The following is a 19359-nucleotide window of genomic DNA, read 5'->3' on the forward strand; positions in this document are numbered from 1 at the left end:
CTAACATTTCAAATATCAATGGGGCTTTAATATTTAATAATAGTGTGTACTTTGACATGCTCTGCATACAAAATGATTCCATCAAATCCAATTAAGCTGCAGAGAATAAATGTAATATACTGACATTTCTAATGACGTGGCATCCACATACACTGAGTTAGCATTTGAAGTGCAACATTTTCACTTTACCTACTGAATGCCTGTAGCAGCTTTTTTAAGGTATGAATTGCTCAAAATATCTTAGTTGCTGAAATTAGCTTGGTTTAGATTTGGTCTAAAAAATGTTCTAGATTTATGATCTACCATTCTCATAAAGTTTAGACTCAAGATGGACTGAACATATGGTGAAGGATGGTGAAGTTAGCCATCCTGTGTTTAATCTCTATAAAACGGACCCAACCCAGCATGCATTGTGTGGGTGAAAAAGTGGTGACCTCCTTGGATGAAAAATATAACAAAAGACATCAATTTCTTGAAGTAAATGAGTTTTTGACATATCACAACCAGACATTTTTGATTTCGCTAAGGAAAATTAGAAAATATTTAGGCCAACATGTTCAACTAATCATGACTCCCTTTAAGGAATCCATTCTCAAATAGGGCTGGTTAATAGCAAAATAATGCATCCCTTTTTATATGCGCTTACACTTAAGTCTAACAGGGAAATGGAGCGAGAAATGAGTGGGTGACATCATGCTGCAAAGGATCTATAGTTTAAAATAATATTGGAGCTCAATGTTAGAAATTGTGTTATATATCATGTATTGTGATATAGCAAAAATATATCAAGATATTAGATTTTTCTCATATCCCCCAGCCCTATCTTCAACTCAAACTACCAAAAGGCTACCAACATTTCCAACTCCAGCATGTAATGTATTTTGTTCAGCCTTTCTGTTATCTGCAGAAAATATTGTTCTCTTTCGCTCACTTGCACTTTTATCAAACCATCGACAGATCTCAGCATGTCATGTAAAATGCACTTTCTTTCCCCAACAGCTTCTTTCATGTTTTTACTTAAAATATATTAAAGGGATATTTTAGGTAGAGTTGTGTGAAGTAATTGGACATTTCATATATTTACTATTACATTAGAAATGAAGTCCATAGAACAGAATCACATTCCTAAATATTTTGTCAAAGCTTACAAAAACATTGTTGTAGTTATTTTTTTCATTGTATTTTTTTCATAGCATAATTCTATATCTACTACAAGGTTATTTCCAGCTACTCATCTTCTTATATATTTTTTACATAAATTTTTATGTTAATCTGTGAATATACATGCTTCAAACGTGTGTCACTTTGCTGCCATTGCACTGTGGGATAATATAGGATATTTCTGTTCTATTCTGTTCTATAAGACATTAACGCATGAATGAAATCTCACACTTTGCTCATACCTGAACTATCCCTTTAACATCGCTTTCACAGAAGCTGGCAACATGGACCCTCGCTGCAGAGCTGCAGCAATTATTAAATTAAGTTTCTAGTTATAGCAGATTGACTGGGTTCCAGGACTTTCAGAGGAGAAAGCTCTCACTTATCTTATAAAGATGTCTTGTCAGCGTTTGAAAGACCTGCAGCCTCTGGTTTGGATACCAGTCTGAGGATGCTCAGTTTTGTGGTGATTCAGTAGACACAGTGATATGAATTGATGGGTGTCAGAGAGGGCGAGTGGAAAATGGTTGATATACAACAGTTTCTTCTCAAACACCTGATATATAATATATTGAGTAGTGTTAAATCAATTCAGCAAAACATTTTTTTAGAATTGTTTTTATGTTATCAATTTATTTTCTTTTCTTAAGAGTGAGTTTGGTAGTTTGTAGTCTTCTGGAAATTTTTTCAGATTTTCTGCTCCCTGAAGGAGGTGTCAAAACCTGACAACGCCTCTGCAATCAAACACACGACTTTGCAAAAACTGTGTATTCAGCATGCTCTGGTTCCCTGCAGAGATTTGAAACAGCATTGATCAGCAGTTTTGATCTTCTCATATTTTTTTTAAATAAAATCTGACAAAGAAAAAAAAAAGACGACATTGATGAGCATATTTGTGTATCTGGAAATGGTTTATATCTTAATTGTTTAAGTTTCATCTCATCCATTATTCTGTTACCAAACTCTGACTTGTTTGATGTAATATAAAAGGTAAATTGCAGGAAACTTATGAGACACCATCACTCAGGTTCTTCCTGACCTGCCAATCGTGCTTACATTGTTCTGAAGGAAACAAATAGTAAGATGGAATATCTCGTTCTCCTCCTCCGATGTACCTGGCGGGGATAAATGATGTGACGAGGTGACCTAAAAATGTCACAGGGAGCGTGTACTGTGGCAGCATTTTATTGACTCTGACAGATAAATCTGTCAAGAAGCAATTAGGGCACAAATGCTTGATTTGACCTCTCCAGCCTTGGTGTCTGCATCACTTTGCTGCTGGATATTGAGACTGTACTGGATCTAATGCTTTGTGTCTGGCTGTCTGACTGAATTGAAGTACTCAAGCAGAATATTGATGGTCTGCCATTTCTTGTAGAGGCGGTGATGGGTTTACCTTTAACGACTTTCAGATTATTCACTTTCACTCTAAAAACCCACTTTAAAAGCAAGGTAAAAGAGATGTTGCTTGCCTGGGTTGCACTTTAATGGTTTTGATTTTTCATCTTAGTTCTTTCCTTACTCTCATCTCAGCTGCAAGTTTGTTACCATGGTTATGCTAAGGACCCAGCTTCTGGACATGTGGACTAGCAGTCCGTTTCTAAATCTCAGATATTTTTTTTTAGATTATCATCAGTCACAGTTAGTTTAATAAACGTAACAACAATTAATCCCATGGTGAAAACTGAAACAATGGTGCATCACTGCCCGGGAGCTATTATCTGCTGAAAACTGATTGCATAATTACTTTCAGGAAGCAAGCGAGCGCTGCGAAATAAAGGGGCCGCTTAGAGTTTTTATTTTGTAAACCTGAGGTTCATGAACTGCATCTGCCTAATAGAAGCAAATATTGGAGCTTGTGCAGGCAACAGCTGTCCCAAATTTTTATGCTCATAGCAACAATTGGAGCACAGTCACGGGAAGAATGGTGTTCTGACAATGCTTGTTTGGCATTGCAGGCATGAAAATAAAAGGTGTAGAAAATTATAGAAAAGTCTGTGTTCTGATAATTACTATTTATGTCCCTCTTTTTCTTTTCAGTGGAAAGAAAATGAGCAAAACACAGAACAGAATTGGACAATAAACAGACAATTTATCTGTAGATGTGGAAAAGAATTATGGTACACTTGTGGTTTTGAACAACAAACATGATGATTAAATCCTTAAAGGGGTTATTGGTAAATAACCTGTCAAAGGCCTCAAAGGGAAGGAAAGTTGGGTAATAGAATAGAACGCAGGTTGACCTTCTCTGCTTTGACACAAGAACATGTCTTCATTTTGGGATCTTTTGATGCTGTGACTGGCACTTCTATTTATTTTAACAACTGCAGAAGAAAACAATAAGGCAGCTGAAAGTCAAGTAGTGGATGACACATGAAATGTTGTACAATGCCTTGAAATGTATTTTTACTGCCAGAACTTTTTCACATTTTGTCACTTTGCAACTACAGGTGCCTGCAATGCTCTCCAGTTGTTGCTATGAAATGTAGACATATACATTCAGTCCAAACAGCAATGGACTGTTTGAAGAGATCAGGGGGCAGAGTCACTTAAAGTCATTCTTTAAGGGTGGTGTCCTTCATGTCTTAGATGTTTCCCTGCTTCAACACTAGTGATTAAAATGGCTCCACTACAACATGCTAGGAAGTTCTTCAGGGACATGCTCACTATCCATTGTTTTCATTCTGGTGTGCTAATAGGAAAACAAATAAAATGGGTCACAGTTCTTGAGGACTGATTTTGAACATTACTGGTTTAGATCAAAGCAACAGTTAGAATGACCCAATCAAAGTCAAGACCTGAATATCTTTTTTAGTCTGTGGCAAGGATTAAAGTTTTATGTTCACAAGTTGAGGTACCTTGTGAAGAAGAATTGGTAAATGTTTCAGTTTCTCCGTGTTCAAAGGTGGTAAAGACAAACAAACAAGAATAGCATAATAATTTTCTACGTAGCACAGACTCAGAGGTGCTTAATGCAATTTCACGGAAAACTTTTGATAAATGTTTTAAAAAAGAAATTATAATACACTGAGGTTTATGTTTGCGATGTGATAAGATGTAAATATGTTAAAAGGAGATGAATAGTTTTGCGAGGCACTGTATCTAACTCCATTTGAAAATTTCTACTACTACAAATTAGTTTGGTTTAGTTACAAAATGAAATAATTGCATGAAAGGAAAGGCAAGATTTCACAGATGACAACAGAAGTGAGCGGGGGTTTGCAAGCTAAAATGGAGAGGAGGAGGTGGAGGACTGGGAGCCACCAACCCACACAAACCTGCCTTCAAATTCTGTGCCTCTCTTCAGCTTCCTCCTACATTCCCTTTGTGGTAATTTTGTCATTTTTTTTTACCAACCATTTGGTTGCCTTCATCTTTCCATTCTCTGTTCCAGTTTGTTCCATTCACCCAAGCCAAGTATGAAACCCAACCTTCCTAAGCTTTCTGGACTTTGAATATTTTTGGACGATTCATTAGGGCATTCTAAAACATTGGCCAGCAGGGTCACTATAATATACAAGTGTAAAAATACATTTGTTGAACATAAGTAACAGAAAAACCTACATTTTTATGCTTTTATGTGGATTTCTGAATGCCAAACATTCTTTTTCAGATTTCTTCATGTTGATAGTAGTGGAGGTTCCACAGTTTCTGTACACACCCCTTGTCTCATTCAGTATCCTCAATTCTCCATCTCTATATTTCTTTTACACACACTGTACAAATGCGCAAGCTCTCCCCTGAAAACTTGAATTTCAGAGACAGAAGTGTCTGGAATTTTTTTCACAGCCTCCCACAGACGTCCTGGAACCTATCATTTTCTCTGCAGTGGAGCAATGGTGACGTATGCTCATCGCTAGTGCAGCTGAATTTTAAAAAGCTCTACGCCCACGCTCGGTACCACTACTGCAAGCATAATTATCATAAACTTTCCTTGCAGTCTGTAGCCACTCGCCGTCTACATGTGAGGCTTCTGGCTTATTCATTTGCCTATATTAATTCAGCATCAATGAACAAAGGGGGAGGGTTTGGTAATTTTGTGTAATCAGTTGTATGAAGGGGGTAAATCTTCACTGTGTGATTTCGTGTGTTCCCGTACATAGATTAATTCATCGCAGATGCACCTGTTATGGTTTACCATCATAAAAACTAGAGATGCATCAATCCGGCTTCACAGGGCTGATACAGATTTTTGGCTGTCTAATGATTAAGATTATTTTCCCTATATACTGTAGCAGGATAAATCCATATTTTATGTTTTTTTTTTGCCAAATTCTGAGATCATATTTTAACTAACTTTACTAGAACAAGTTGTCATTAGAGCTATTATTGGCTTTCTATCCTCCTGGGACAATCAGGCATTTTTTCACCCAGTTGCCTCTCACTGGATTGTTTCTATGTTTTTAACATTTTATGTAAACCTAAGAGATGGTTGTGTAGAGAAATCCATACAGATAAGACGTTTCTAAAATATTTAACAAGCGCTGTAGTGCACCTAATAAAATGGTTGGTGAGTATACAACAGCTAAAAATTGTGGATTTAAAGAGATACTTTTATCTTATTTAAATATGGCCCAAATACATGTTTCTATTGTCAGTTAATCTGCTTTATGTATTTTCAGAAAATTAGGTATTTCATTGGCTTTACATGATTTGGAGGCTTTCCACCCCTGAAATATATGCTATTGCTAGCTCTTTCCCACTTATGTGGGTGGAAGGTGTCCTACTCTATCTCACATTCCTCCATATTTACATCCTTGTTTTTATTTTTTCCATTCTACTTAGTTTTTCCTGAAATGTCAATGAATAATTGAAGGAGAAACATTGCAGTTGCGGTCGAGTTAAGAGGCATGAGACGATGTTTCTTCACAGGCATCATGAGACGATGTTTCTTCACAGGCATCATGTTAAACACCTGTCTGTTTACTTGTCTTTGGGGAAACAGCTGTGTCATGTGCCAATGCAGAGGTCTGGCTGCAGAATGTCGCTATATTTCGCAAACCTCATCTGCTTGTCGGATTTGTATTACAATTCTTGAAACGGCTCATACATTTGTTTTGCACTGTGCTACATTGTAATGTTATTGCTTTACACGTCATTCTCACAGATGCAGAAAGGTCACACTTTCTCCTCCACACATTTTACAACTGAAACACGATTCAAGGTGTTTTGCTTTTGTGTGTTTCCAAGTCATCCACAGTGGTGTGAACATGCAAAAAATTACAGACTTTTCAGTGCATCCTAATTGGTTGCTTATACAAAACCTTATAACCCACACCGCCTACACTCTTCAGATCTCCCCGATTTTTAATTGGTCACCTAAGGTTATTACATATATAAGAGTAGATAGATGTCTTTATTTATTTGCTTTTCTTTCTTTTTTCTCATTACAAAGATATGAAACAACCAAAATAAGTGGATCTGACTATTTTTACTTTGCTGCATTATTCAATCTTTAACACTAGATGGCATCAGAGAATAATTGTTACACCTTTAAGAGTAAATTAAGGCAAATTTTATAAAATATTTTTTTACTATGAATAAATGTTAGTTTCTTCCTTTGCAATGTTGATGAATGTTCCATACTACAAAGGAAATAATTGCGTAAATGTTTAATGGTACTAGAGATTAGGTATTGGCAAAACATTTAACATAATTAAAGCCATTTAACAATGACTTTATTTATTTTATTTTATTTAATAAATAACTGTATTTATAAAATACTCTGCTGATCCTTCAATCCATTAAGTGGCATTTATTTTGGCCAAGATGTTAAATTAACTACCCTACCTTTAGTGTAGGTCTTTCACACTTTCCATATCATGCTATTTGTTCTTAATTTTACTCAAAAAAGATGCAACCAGAGCATGAACAGTCGAGAGTTTATAATTCTACTCTAGAAGTCACCATATGAAACTTTTAAAAACGTATGTCATTTTTCAGTGACATCATATGTTTTGGAGCATATGAAAGCTTGAGTAAATTTAATCACATCTTCCTTTTATTAAAAAAAAAAAGATAATAGGAGCACATACTTCAAATGGATAAGGCTACCAATTGTAGTTAGCTTGCTAACTAACCACTTGGATCTCTGCAGAGTTTTTAGCAGAATTATTTCATAGCTAATGTGGCATCATTTCCTGGTCAAATTTCGAACATTTTTGACAAATTGATTTCCTCATAAGATATTTTGTTTACCCAAGTATGGAACTGTCTCTCACTAAAGCAAAACTTTCATATTGGCAAATGAGATATATAAAAATTAAATAAAAGACTCACAAACAAAATGGCTGACTAGCATTTAAGTTAATGAATCTGGTGTCTAATCACAATTTATGAATATGTTCAGCAAAACCAGACGCCTCGTCACTAAAGGTGTATTTCTGTGAATGAGGTCCTCTTTCTCTCCATATTGGCTTCCGTTTTGAATTTTTCACATTCTCATGTTCACACAGCGTTGCCTGATACCAGTACCTCTGAAAAGCCATAAACAGCTTTGTTCTCATTAAATCAAGTGAGTCACTGTCACAAGCCTCGGCACTAATTTGTCTTGCATATCCATCACTGAACACTGAATAATGTGGAAGGCATGCACTGTACATGTTTTCCTGTTTTACACATCACGGTGCAGTTGTTTACGTGAGAATGAAGTCACCATTACCTTCAAAACAAAACAGAGCAAGTTTTACAACATTATTTTAGCAGGAAGCTAGACAGCATTGTGCAACAACGATTCTCGTGTCAGCTTCCGACGTGACCATTTTTGTGAACGAGCGCACATATGTGCACGACTGTGTTCCTCAGACTGACTCATGTTCTGATTCTGACAGGGGGTTAGCAAGCTTTACTCATGTGGCTTGGACCCATCATACAATCTGCCAGACAACACCATCGTTTGTCACTCATAGTGTCTGTGTCCCCATATAAACACTGTAGTGCAGCCTGACTGTCATTCTGTTACGTCTGCTGTTCAGGCATATCTGTTCCCTGCTTTGTCCTAGTAATTACTTTGGAAATATCACACCACTAGAAATTTCCTAAGCTCTGACGATAATCGATGTAGTGCTGATTCCGTTTTCAGTTCGGAATCAGACAAATAGATTTTGTGAATAGGTTGCATTATTTTACTTGCTCTGCTTTTAAGACGCTTTAAAAAAGTTAGCATAAGACAAACTATCTAAAAGTGAAAAAAAAGAGGCCCAAACAATGACATGATTGTAATGTCACTGTTTGGCTCTGTTTCTTCTGGAATTCTGAAAAAAAGTACTTTGAATATTATGTTATGAAATTATATTGATGGTATTTTAAAGTTTATTATAATAATATAAAGATGTGGAGATTTAAGAAGATTTCAGTCAAACCTTTAATGTAATCTAATCAGAGTAATTCTTAAGGGATGCAAGTATATTTTTCTGGAGCTTTGTACAGCTGACAATGATATCACTTAAATGGCTAAAATCTAGACATGGCTGCAAAATAGATTAATTCAGTTAAAAGGTAAATAATTTTACCTTATTAACAGGCTATATATACATCAGTTGTATTTTCCAATACTCTACAAATTTAACCTTACATTTGTGAATTTGGCTTTATGTCTATGCGGAAAACATAGTGGTGTTTTAGTCACAAGAATTGATTGCTTTATTTGTAATATCACAAAGAGATAAAATAAGGCCACTTTTTTGACTATTTTATTGGAAAGAATGGGGAAAGGTCATAAAAAAAACTGTGCTGCTAAAAAAATTAAATAAATTTTTTTTTGCAATGACATCTGAAATAAATGGCCTATAAGCACAATATAATCAAGGCCGACATGTTGACAGATTTGTAGAAAATCAGAAAAATGACAAACCAATTTTTCCAAAAGATTTTTCCCCGGCAGTCTTCAGGATTGGTTTACAAAAAAGATGCTTTATGCTCTGGAGCAAAGAAAAACAGAGTGCAGGATACACAGGTGAAGCTGTGTTAGAAAACCCTGGACATACTCAATCCGGACTATCTCTGGACACAACAGGACCACAGCAACAAAAACTCCATAATTGTGGATTAACTGTAATCCTCTCTGTGAGTCTTGCTGCTAGCTTGCTAACACCTGTATTGCGAATTACAAGAGCGAAGCGACTTAGCACAGCACATGACCTCTTTGGCTCACTTTGTTAGACGCTCCAGTAACTTCTCTAGCTTCTGCTGGAAACTGCTATATTGAAAATATGACAAAAAGCTTTTGTCCAGTGTAGCAAACTGGACAAAATCAACAAAGGACAAACATGCAGGTGATAACTGATTTGCAGGAAATTACATCTACACTAGCAGTCAGTGGCAAAAATGTCCAAACCCAGTTGGAAAAAATCAGTAGAATTGCTAAATTCTGAATAGTTTTGAAAGTCATAAATTGACTATGCTGCTCTGCATCACAAGTCAGAGGCAAACCTGACACCTCTTAGCCTAGTGGAGTGGAAAGGACATTTTGCTCCATGATGACACCTACCTCTACTTTCTAGTCTCAGGTAAAATGCACAAGCGAGCTGTCAGATGAGAACGGGAGCTAACTTAAATGCTGAAAATATCCTGCTCTAGAAGAATGTTCTGTGATTTGGCATGTTTATAAACAATTAGTTGTGAATTCCTGAAATGGTTTTGCTTTCATTTTGACATTACTAAAGAGTAATGTCATTACTAAAGAGTAATGTCAAAATGAAAAGAAACCTTTGGGTAACTTTATTAAGAAGCATTGAAGAACATTTAATTTTAAATGATATGCTTAAAAACATACTTGCAGCTATTGAGCTTCAACTTTTGAAGCCATGGTTTTCCGAGTGTGTTAAAGGTACTACTTCTTCTTTGGGCTACCTGTAGCAGTACAACAATTGTGATGTGTATATTTTAAGGTAAATACAAACATACTAACTATGCTGTTGTAAAGAACACTGAAAGAAAACAAGTGCTTATGTACTCCATTAATGCTGAAATTAAAACTAGGATTTTTCAATGAAATCAAACTGAATCTGTAGGATTTGCTAATTATTATATTCAGTGACTTGCTAACTTCCATTTGCAATGGTTGACAATATTAATAAGAAGCAGCGTAATCTGTAAAGTAGTAAGACATAATGCAGATGCTTAACATTTGATTTGCAGGTGTTAAAACCTTTCTGTTTAGCCCAACTTCTAGCACAAGACCAACAATATATCACTATTACCTTTATGTATCAAAAGGGAGTTCAGCAAATTGCTGGCTGGGGAACTTTGGTAGATGAAAAAAATCATTTGTTTTACCCTGAAATAAACTGGGTAAACTTGTTGGTTTTGGTCTGCCAATTGTGGGGGAATAAAGCCTCTTATTTCTACCAAATTATGTGCTGTCTATTTTTATTATTATTTTGTATTGTTTTACCTTTTGTTTGGCTCTTATTCTTTCGCTTTCTTGTGATTCTCCCAAGAAATGTATAACCTTTAAAAATGTATCAAGTTAAATTTTTCTCAGAAATCTGAGGCCAAAATTATTTTTGGACTAAAAACCGCAAGGCATCAATAGTAAATAGGTTTCTGAAGGAAATCTGAGCTGACAAGCTTTTTATTTTTTTATTTTATCTAAGTAAAAATGGGATACATAAACACAATTTTTCAATAAAGTGTGCAGTATCAATAAATAGGAAACTTCCTTTATCATAACACCTATATTCCAGTAAACTGCCAGGGTAGAGTTATATACATAAGACATAGACTGAAAAGTCCATATGTTGTTGTATTACTGCACCATAAAAAGACTATAAAAGGCAGTACCACAATAATGAACCAGATAAGTAGACATTTTAAATTAGATGTTGAAACATTTTTATGTTATGGAGGATTGTGTGGGTAGTTCTGGTGGAGTCCTAGTAAACTTGAACCTAATTGATAACTCTTACGTAAATAGATATCTTATCCCACTGCATTATTAAATCCGTTCCATAAATGACCACAGAGGGGCAGTATTCCAGCTCTCTCCATGCAGTAATTACAGGAGTTGCCTGTGTGATGAATCTGGCTTCATCATTCTGCAATTGTTAACCCACAGCTTTGTTCATACTAAATGAAGCAAGACACTATTATGAAATTAAGGTGAGAAATTAAAATGTTGGATAATTCCATTGCCACTCTACTTAGATAGCTCTGTCTTCAAGCTTTTTAATTACATATGGTGAATTGAAATCATGTCATGTTGCAATGCACAGAGCATAATTCATATGATGCCCACAGCAGCATTTCCTGCACAGTTACTGTCAGTGCTTTAAAAAGAATAATTTCCTCACCATAAATAGCTGTCATCCAATCTTGGAATTAAGCTTAAGCTCTCCCACTGAGTGTAGACTGCAGTCAGAGACACCTGAAGCCTGCTCTGTGGTTTATGGTTAGTCCATGTTTACCAACACAAGTTTTCAAAGATGCAGAAGGAAATCCTGTTAATTATTGCAATTTGGTGTGCAAACACTAAGCAGTATGTGTATATTAGTATTTATTTTGTGTAGATCATGTATGGCTGGTAAAAATAAAAAACACATGCAGAAATGTGCAAAGCATATCACGGATTTGTCACACTTTATTCTCTATCTTTCCACTAAACATGAACATTAATCCTTGTTTGTTGTGTTTTGCCAGTGACCAGAAGAACACAAAGTGTCTATCCATGTATGTTTATTGTGGTGTATTGTCTGCTTACACCAGCTCAAGAGTCGCTTGCTCCCATGCTTAGTTTTATCTCCAGGGTTTCTGCCAGCTCTGAAGAAAGAAGGAGGGTGTGTTCAATGCTCCTGGGATCCACTCCTTGTTTTCCGTGTGTCCCAGGGGTTGGAAGGCAGCTGAAAGTTCAAACACAGACACACTCCCTCATGCTCTACATGGCAAGAACTCAGAGATTAAGGGGTTTGTCTGCACCAACTGCAAGCAGTGCTCGCGGTTCGTAAACTTGCCAAACAAAGACGGATGAAGAACTAAGGGGGATGATTCGAGTTTCTTTTTTATCTGCTCCAAATATGTCTTGCTTAAAGAACTTGTTTTTCTTTTGGGCAATTCTTTACGCTGGACAGGTACCGGCGCTGGAGAGTGAAAAATCCTTTGGGAGTCTGCTTAGTAAAGGAGCCAGAGGATGCAGGTGGCAGTGAGGCATTGCACTAACTTGTTTGAAGTTTTTTTTTCCATGTCAGAGGTGAAGGATTATGCCTGGGATAGGAATTTAGGCTTCAATGAAGGACTTTATGAACCGACTTTCAGCTCCTAGGCAGATGGACAGCCTTTCATGCTTATTTTAGTGTGTGAATGAAGAAATATGCGTGGATTTGTTTGATTCAAGGGTGATGCTATTCCTTAGTGGAACTGTGGATGTGACCCCAAGGAGTGCCACTGAAAGTCAACAGCAGGAGGGGCTAAGTTTTTACCATCTCTCAATTACCCTGAAGAAAACACAAAGAGATGCGGCATCGTCTGAGCCCAACATGGGGTGGGTCACTACCCACCTAAAGGGAGAGCTAATGAATCTTGTGCCAATGGAGAACAGCCCGAGGCCGGGCAGAGCACGACAGAAACTCAGCACCTGGCCCTCCCTGATTGGCACAAGCAGACATGGAAGTTCCAAAGAGGAGGTAATTGTGGAGGAGGAGGTGGAGAGAAAAATGAAGACAGACAGGTTTTTGAAACAATCCTCCAAGAACTCAAAATGCAATAGAGACATGGTAGAGTTAACAGCTCAGGCGGATACCCAGAAGCAACATATTCAGAGTTCACCGTCATGCTCTGTCACCCTACGTGTTGACAGACTGGTCCATGGGGGTCATGCCATCATTGAAGAGCACAGATCTTTACCGCGGGCCGTGTTACGGAGGCCGAAGCAGAATGAAGCCTTGCTCAGCAGGAGAACGATGAGTATGTATGGCAACCCAGTTGAACAGCAAAGATCAAGATCTCACCTGGATCAAGAAAAACTGCTTGGGAGGCCGAGAAGTGTTTGCATTTTGGCAGGCCAGGGCCCAGTTCTGTCAGAACAACAGCCCCATGACCTCTGCAAAGGGGAAGGAGTTTTGCAAAATAATGAGCAGCACAGGAGCAGGAAGTCTGAACTGTGGGTAGTAGATGGCCTCAACTCTGTGTTGGCTCAAAAGTCATCAGGATCTGCAGATGTGCCTCTCCGGTCCCGACAAAGGACCTGGAAACCCAGGCCTGTTAGCATGACCGTACTGGAACTACGAAAGAAAGGCTCTGATGACTATATTGACAGCCAAATGAACTGTAACCACACATGCAATGATGGAGGAGGATTTTTTAAAGGTGGCTTTCGTTGGAAACTGTTTGGGAAAACATCTCAAGATAGGAATAAAGACACGGACAAGGATGCGGCATCTTTCATAAAATCCAACAAATCTGATACTTCCAAAACTACACTGACCTCTCTAAAACGGAGCTTCAGTTTGCGAATCAGGAGGAATCGGCCACGTGAGAAAGTCAATCTGGGGTTTCCGGGGGAGTCAAGGGAGTACTCTCAAATTAATAGTTCTGGAGAGGAGACAACAATGCATCCACGGCCATTCTCGTATCTCACAGGAAAAATGCTCCCAGCTTCATGTGAACCCACAGAAGATGGGGGCATGCAGTACATTCAGTACCACAGCAGGGGGAAAACCAAGGTAATGGAGGTACCCCTGTGTCCTACAAAATTATCTTCCAAACCAGTGCAGGAAGAACAAAGCTTATGGCAGCTCATAGCCAGACATTTCAGGAGGAAAGAGCAGCCGAAATGTGAATCCCAGCAGCCCCATAACAAAGACAATGACCAGTGTCCCCAGCCTGGGAATAATAAGGCACAGCCAATCACCATAGAGACTCTGGCAGGCACAGACTACCACAAAGGTCAAGGTAAGTCCTGCAAGAGTGTGGACATTCTTTTATTGCTCCACTCTCCATTCATAGACCATCATTCACTCCAAATAAAGCTACAGCTTGCAGAATTGCAGAAGGGTACTTCCCCTTTTCCATTTTCCCCCAATGTGGACAAGCAAATGAGAAACATGTGGGGAATTGTAAGTTTGGATGGGGTTCAAAAATGTCTGCCAGAGAGTCCTCTTAAAATTCTATTTTGGGTGCTTCATCTTTCCATTGTTTTTCATTGGTAGCCCTCCTCTTTGTATGCTGTTTCATAGCTATTACATATTGCTTATAGAAGGTTTTTTTTTATTCTCGAGTAAATAGGTAGAAAAGTAAAATAAAATCAAACTGGAATACAACCTAGCTTCTTTAAGAGTGAGGCAGCAGGGCTGTGTACTGCACTATTTCTTGATAACATTCTGTCGGAAATGCAGCTTAAAGCAGTCACATTAAAGCAGTCAGTAGCAGTAATGAGGATGCATTTGGCAGTCTTGCAGAGCTATATTAGGAGGGCTTACATGCAATAATGATGGGGAGAAAACAACTTAAGCACAGTGTTTAAAGGTTAATTCTGACAGTGGAGTGTGTTTGTCCAGTAGTCTGAAAGAGCAGCCAGAAAAGAGGGAAATGTTTGTAACTTTCTGTATTAATGGTTCCAGTTTAAAATTTGTCGATGTGAGGTATCACATATCCGATGTTAACCCACTCATTATGTCAAAAACTGAAGCTATATGTTTAGGTTATACAAAGTACTTAAAGTGCCCTGTTGAACTCCTTTGTTTGTTTTCTCCCATGAAATGGTGGATTGACAGTCAGGGTTTGACCATTTATTCCACCGCAGCTTCAGTCAGGCATCAGGAATGTAGGTGCGCCGATCAACCTGAGCAAAGCTGAGTGTTCAATGCCCGGGGCGGGACTCGGCGCCTGTCGCTACCTGCCTAAGTGCTTGTTCTTAAATTTAAATCCAGAAAGCTGAAGCCCAGTTTGACTAAAACTGAACACATACACACAGTGAGGTTTGGGGGGGAAGGGACTCTAGGTGAGTGTGAAGCTGTCTCCACTCTCCCGCGCCCCCCATTTGTGGATGAACAAAGCAACTCCATCGCACCTGTATACTAAGCAGTGATCAGTGGCCCATGCATTGAGACAAGGGGCTCCACAGGGTTCTCAGATCGGCTGACACAGTCTGCAGTGCACATATCTATTTAAGGTTGGAATATATAAAGCAACACCCTACCAGGAGTTGTGATAGAGATTTGTTCAAACGCGTGCTGACTTTTGAACACTTTGAAGAAAATTCCCCTTGACTTTGTATAGATCCATGTATGCTTTTCTTGAATCTCACATAAAAGTTATTCATGAGGATGGAATTCCCTCTGCTGTCTCATTTGATATCACTCCCTGTAAATTTCTGCCAACAGTAATTCCTGTTTTAACTTCATCTTGCTTTTTGATTCTGTCTGCCTGCTCCCAAGTCTACAAATTGAAAAAAAAGAAAAAAAAAAGAAGAAGAAACAATTCTACAGTGAGTAGTTATGTTCTGAACATAATCTCAAACACAGTGAAAATGCTGCACTGCTGTAGGGTCTATGGAGTAAATGAAATGTTGAAATGTCACATATAAAATATGCAAAGCGAAGAAATCTGCCAAGTGGCTGTAACTTGCCTTTCAGCATCTGTCCCTGCAAATCTCAGCCAGAGTACATTTTGTTCTTTGTAACTTTTATTTGCTAGGATACCTGGATCCTTCTGTTCTGAAACAGTTTCAGGAAGAAGTTTGAGATCTATTTAACACTTCGGTTTCCATTTTCATTCAAAAGTCTTCTTCAATGTTTTCACATTTTGTCATGTTATAAAAAAAAAACACTATTGTTTTGTGCAATTATAGACTAATAAAGTTGTGTATCATTATAAAGTCAGAGAAAAAGAATGCATTTTTGATATTTTAAACAAATAATTCAAAAATACTTGGGAAAAAAAAAAGTATTCGGCCAGCCCGAGTCAGTACTTTGTAGAACCATCTTTCACTGCATTTAGGGCAACAGTGTTTCTGGGGTATATCTCTACCAGCTTTGCTTTAGAGCAATATGTGGTTTTTGCTTTCCCTTTCCTTTTTTCAAACTATAGCTCAAACTCAGTCTGATTACAGACCTTTTAAGAACACCATCTCAAGTAGTCATACGTATTTTAAGTTAATTTCGGCTCTGGACATAGCTCTGACTGCAATGTTTATCTAATCTAAACCATTCTATTGTTGATTTGGCTGCAACTTTAGGGTTGTTGCAAGCCCTCAATTCAAGTATTTTACAGCTTTCAACAGGATTTCTTGCAATATTTGTTCTCAATAAATCTTCCTCACCTGCTGAACAAAAACATCCCCACAGCTTAATACTTCCATTGCCATGTCTTTTTCCTGAGGTTGGCATTTTCAGTAGGAAGCAGATATTGTTTTGCATGGAGGCCAAAATGTTAAATGTATCCCTCCTCTGACCCAAACACCTTCTTCTATGCGTTTGCTGTGTTCCCTTTAGGCAAGCTGTGTGGTTCTCATTCCAGTCTGTCTGTTTTGGATGGTTTGCTGTTATGTTGTGTTTCCTTTATTGTGAATTCAACTGAATTGATATTAGATTGAACATAGTTGTGCAACATGTTGAAAGCTTAGGATATTGTTTTTAAACACATCACTGCTTCTTAAAAACTTTCTTCTTGATTTGTTTGGCGAGTTGGGGAAGCAATTCAGCTACTGCCTCACTTGTGCTGCATTTAAAATATACATAACACACTCTTTTGTGTACTGGTATTGACTACGCTTGTCAGCCATATTAAATCAAAATCAAATACATTGCAGTTTGTGGTTTACACAATGTAAGAAAAAAATGGAGTATGAAGACTTTTGTGAGGTACAATAGGGTTTTGAATAATTTCAAATTCATTTTGGATTAATAGTAGTTGGCATTCCTTGCACTGATTGCTGCTTGTAGCATCTGATGGATTTTCTTATTAACAATAAAACCTGAGACAGCTGTTCAAAAATTATGGCTGGAAATGCAACTTTTGCTGATGTTATGTTAATGTTATCTGAAATGGAATAGTCTGTGTATTTTCAGAGAACTGACTTATACGTGTCTGCAAAGTGCTTGATGAGCTTTAAGTAGAGTTGGTTCTCCAGACTCCTCTGGAATGGCCTTGCATAATTGTGTTTGCTACTTATCTGTTCCCTTTGAGAGAAATTACAGGTTGAGTTTTGGGAATACATCCCAGGAGATGAGAGCATTCCTTGGTTATTTTGTTAGTGGATGCGTATTTTTGAAAAACAGCACGGAGAAGAAAGATGCTACAGGCCAATTTTGGACAGGACACCATGGTAAAATGAAAACAGAGAAACTTGGTTGTGAGGTTGGCAAGCGATTGAAGTAGTTTGCATGATGAATTCTCAGCCTGTAATTTCTGATGGTGGAATGGTCTGGTTGGAAAGTCGGTGTGTAAGTGTAGACCTCAGAGCTGATCTCTCTCATTCCAAAACCCACTTATGTCCCACAGTATAAATATATACACACACGCACATGCACACTCATAACAAGCATTTGCACAAATTTGCTGCTAAATTATCTACTCCTGTGAAAGTGAAAAAAAAAATGAGGGCAGCTGTGGTTCAGTCCTAAGACTTAGAGGACATCTCATGTTCGTCGGCAACATAGTTTTCCTGAGAGAAAGACAAAGAAACCGGTGTCCTCTGTTGGCATCAGAAATTATGGGGCTCTCTGTTTCCCTTGGCATTCTGGGACACAGCAATGTGGGGATGATCATATTTAAAGGATGATGTAACAAAGAACACAAGGATTCAATTAGGGCTCTTTCTTTTAGTGGGGGACCGTAGTAATTGTACTGTATCTCTCCTCAATGATAGAGCTGTCTGCTGAGGAAGAGTATCTGGTGAATTCTTGAGAGATTTTTAAGGCAGAGAAAAAATACATAAACTACTGTTTTTCATTTGGTAAAGGTATGTTGTTTTTCAGTGTCTTCATTGAGTTTCAGTGTGGACCAGGACAAAATGTGTTGTATATACAGATGTATATGTGACAGACATTAACTCGAAATATAGCTGCAGGAGATTTTAGGTACATCTCTATCTGGTTTGTAACTTGGGGCCAATATTTTTTTGCTATTTTTTGAGGGGTGGGGGAATAGTTCAAACACAATAAAAATAACTGGAGAACATGTGGAAACATCAGTTTTCAATTTGCATTTTGATCACATTACATGAATACTCAACTATGTATTTATAGTCATTGACTTGTTAGAATCTGAGCCTCTGTACCAATCTGTAATAACATGTAATCTATCTCTGTTTACATTAGCTTTGCACATTTTCCCTGTCCCTGCTGAAAAATCATCCTCTTTCATGATACCTGTATACATATAACAGGGATGTGTAGTGATAGTTTTTTTCTGCCACTAAGCATTTTGCATGTATTCCAAAAAGTTACATTTTTGTCTCATCTTCTAGAAGTTTGTGTCCTCAAACTGGCTTGTGATCAACTGCAAACATGACATGTAATGTTTTTTTTTCTTCCAACAATGACTTTCGTTTTGAAATTTCTCTAATAAGGGATGATTTGTGGAGTCATTACTAATACTCCTGCCAACATATTTTAATTCAGTTCTTGCCCAGCCTGAATTATTGATCGAACAGTGCTCCATGGAACATTTTAAAACATAACTTTGCTTTAAACACAACTTTCTCCCTGAGCTCTGTGGTTTGTTTCTTGTTCTTCACACTGCTTGTTCACTAATATTCTCTGGCAAACACACATAGTTGAGCGTTCAGCTCAAAGTATACTTTTCTATATACACATATATAGAAAAAATATTAATTATATTTTTATTAATTAAAGTGTCCTCTAAAAGTGTCTTTCTTTAGTTACTTTGGTAAATGGAACTGAATACATGTGCATGTCACACTTTTCATGGTTCTATTTGGGAAAAGGTTTTGAAAACTACGTCACAATTTTGCAAATTGTCTGTAAAACACATTGCAGTTGTTGGTTGACGAAATGGGAAAGTGTTCAAATGCTGACTCTAAAAAAACTGAGTACACTACAATGTGTCCAGTCGCTGCTTGTTTAACTCAAAGGAAATAGGAAACAACGGGAAATGTAAGAAAACAAGGGAATAGCTTTATCTGATCAGTCTGGTGTAACCTACTTTGAGCTGTCTGCTCCTCAGCAGACGACGTTCATGTTACGACATGTCAAACCCACAGTGTGAGGGCTTAGCGGGAGGTGTGCTGTTTAAAGACGAGCC

General features: G+C 37.6%; 1 protein-coding gene across 6 annotated transcripts in view; it reads left to right on the plus strand.

Moving 5' to 3' along the window:
* Positions 1 to 19359, plus strand: part of agap3 (ArfGAP with GTPase domain, ankyrin repeat and PH domain 3) — a 139749-nt gene that overhangs the window by 43574 nt on the left and 76816 nt on the right. For 2 of the 6 annotated variants that reach the window (XM_055033866.1, XM_055033868.1), the window contains exon 1: positions 12027 to 14046. The exons of 3 other annotated variants lie outside the window; for them this stretch is intronic. In XM_055033866.1, the coding sequence (XP_054889841.1) occupies positions 12495 to 14046 (1552 nt within the window). In that variant the 5' untranslated portion in view covers positions 12027 to 12494. Of the gene's footprint in view, positions 1 to 12026; positions 14047 to 19359 lie in introns of those variants that run through there. One more of the 6 variants, XM_055033863.1, reaches the window with a different exon arrangement.

Source organism: Poeciliopsis prolifica, unplaced genomic scaffold, assembly GCF_027474105.1.
Source record: "Poeciliopsis prolifica strain line A6 unplaced genomic scaffold, Auburn_PproV2 SCAFFOLD008, whole genome shotgun sequence".
Lineage (NCBI taxonomy): Eukaryota > Metazoa > Chordata > Actinopteri > Cyprinodontiformes > Poeciliidae > Poeciliopsis > Poeciliopsis prolifica.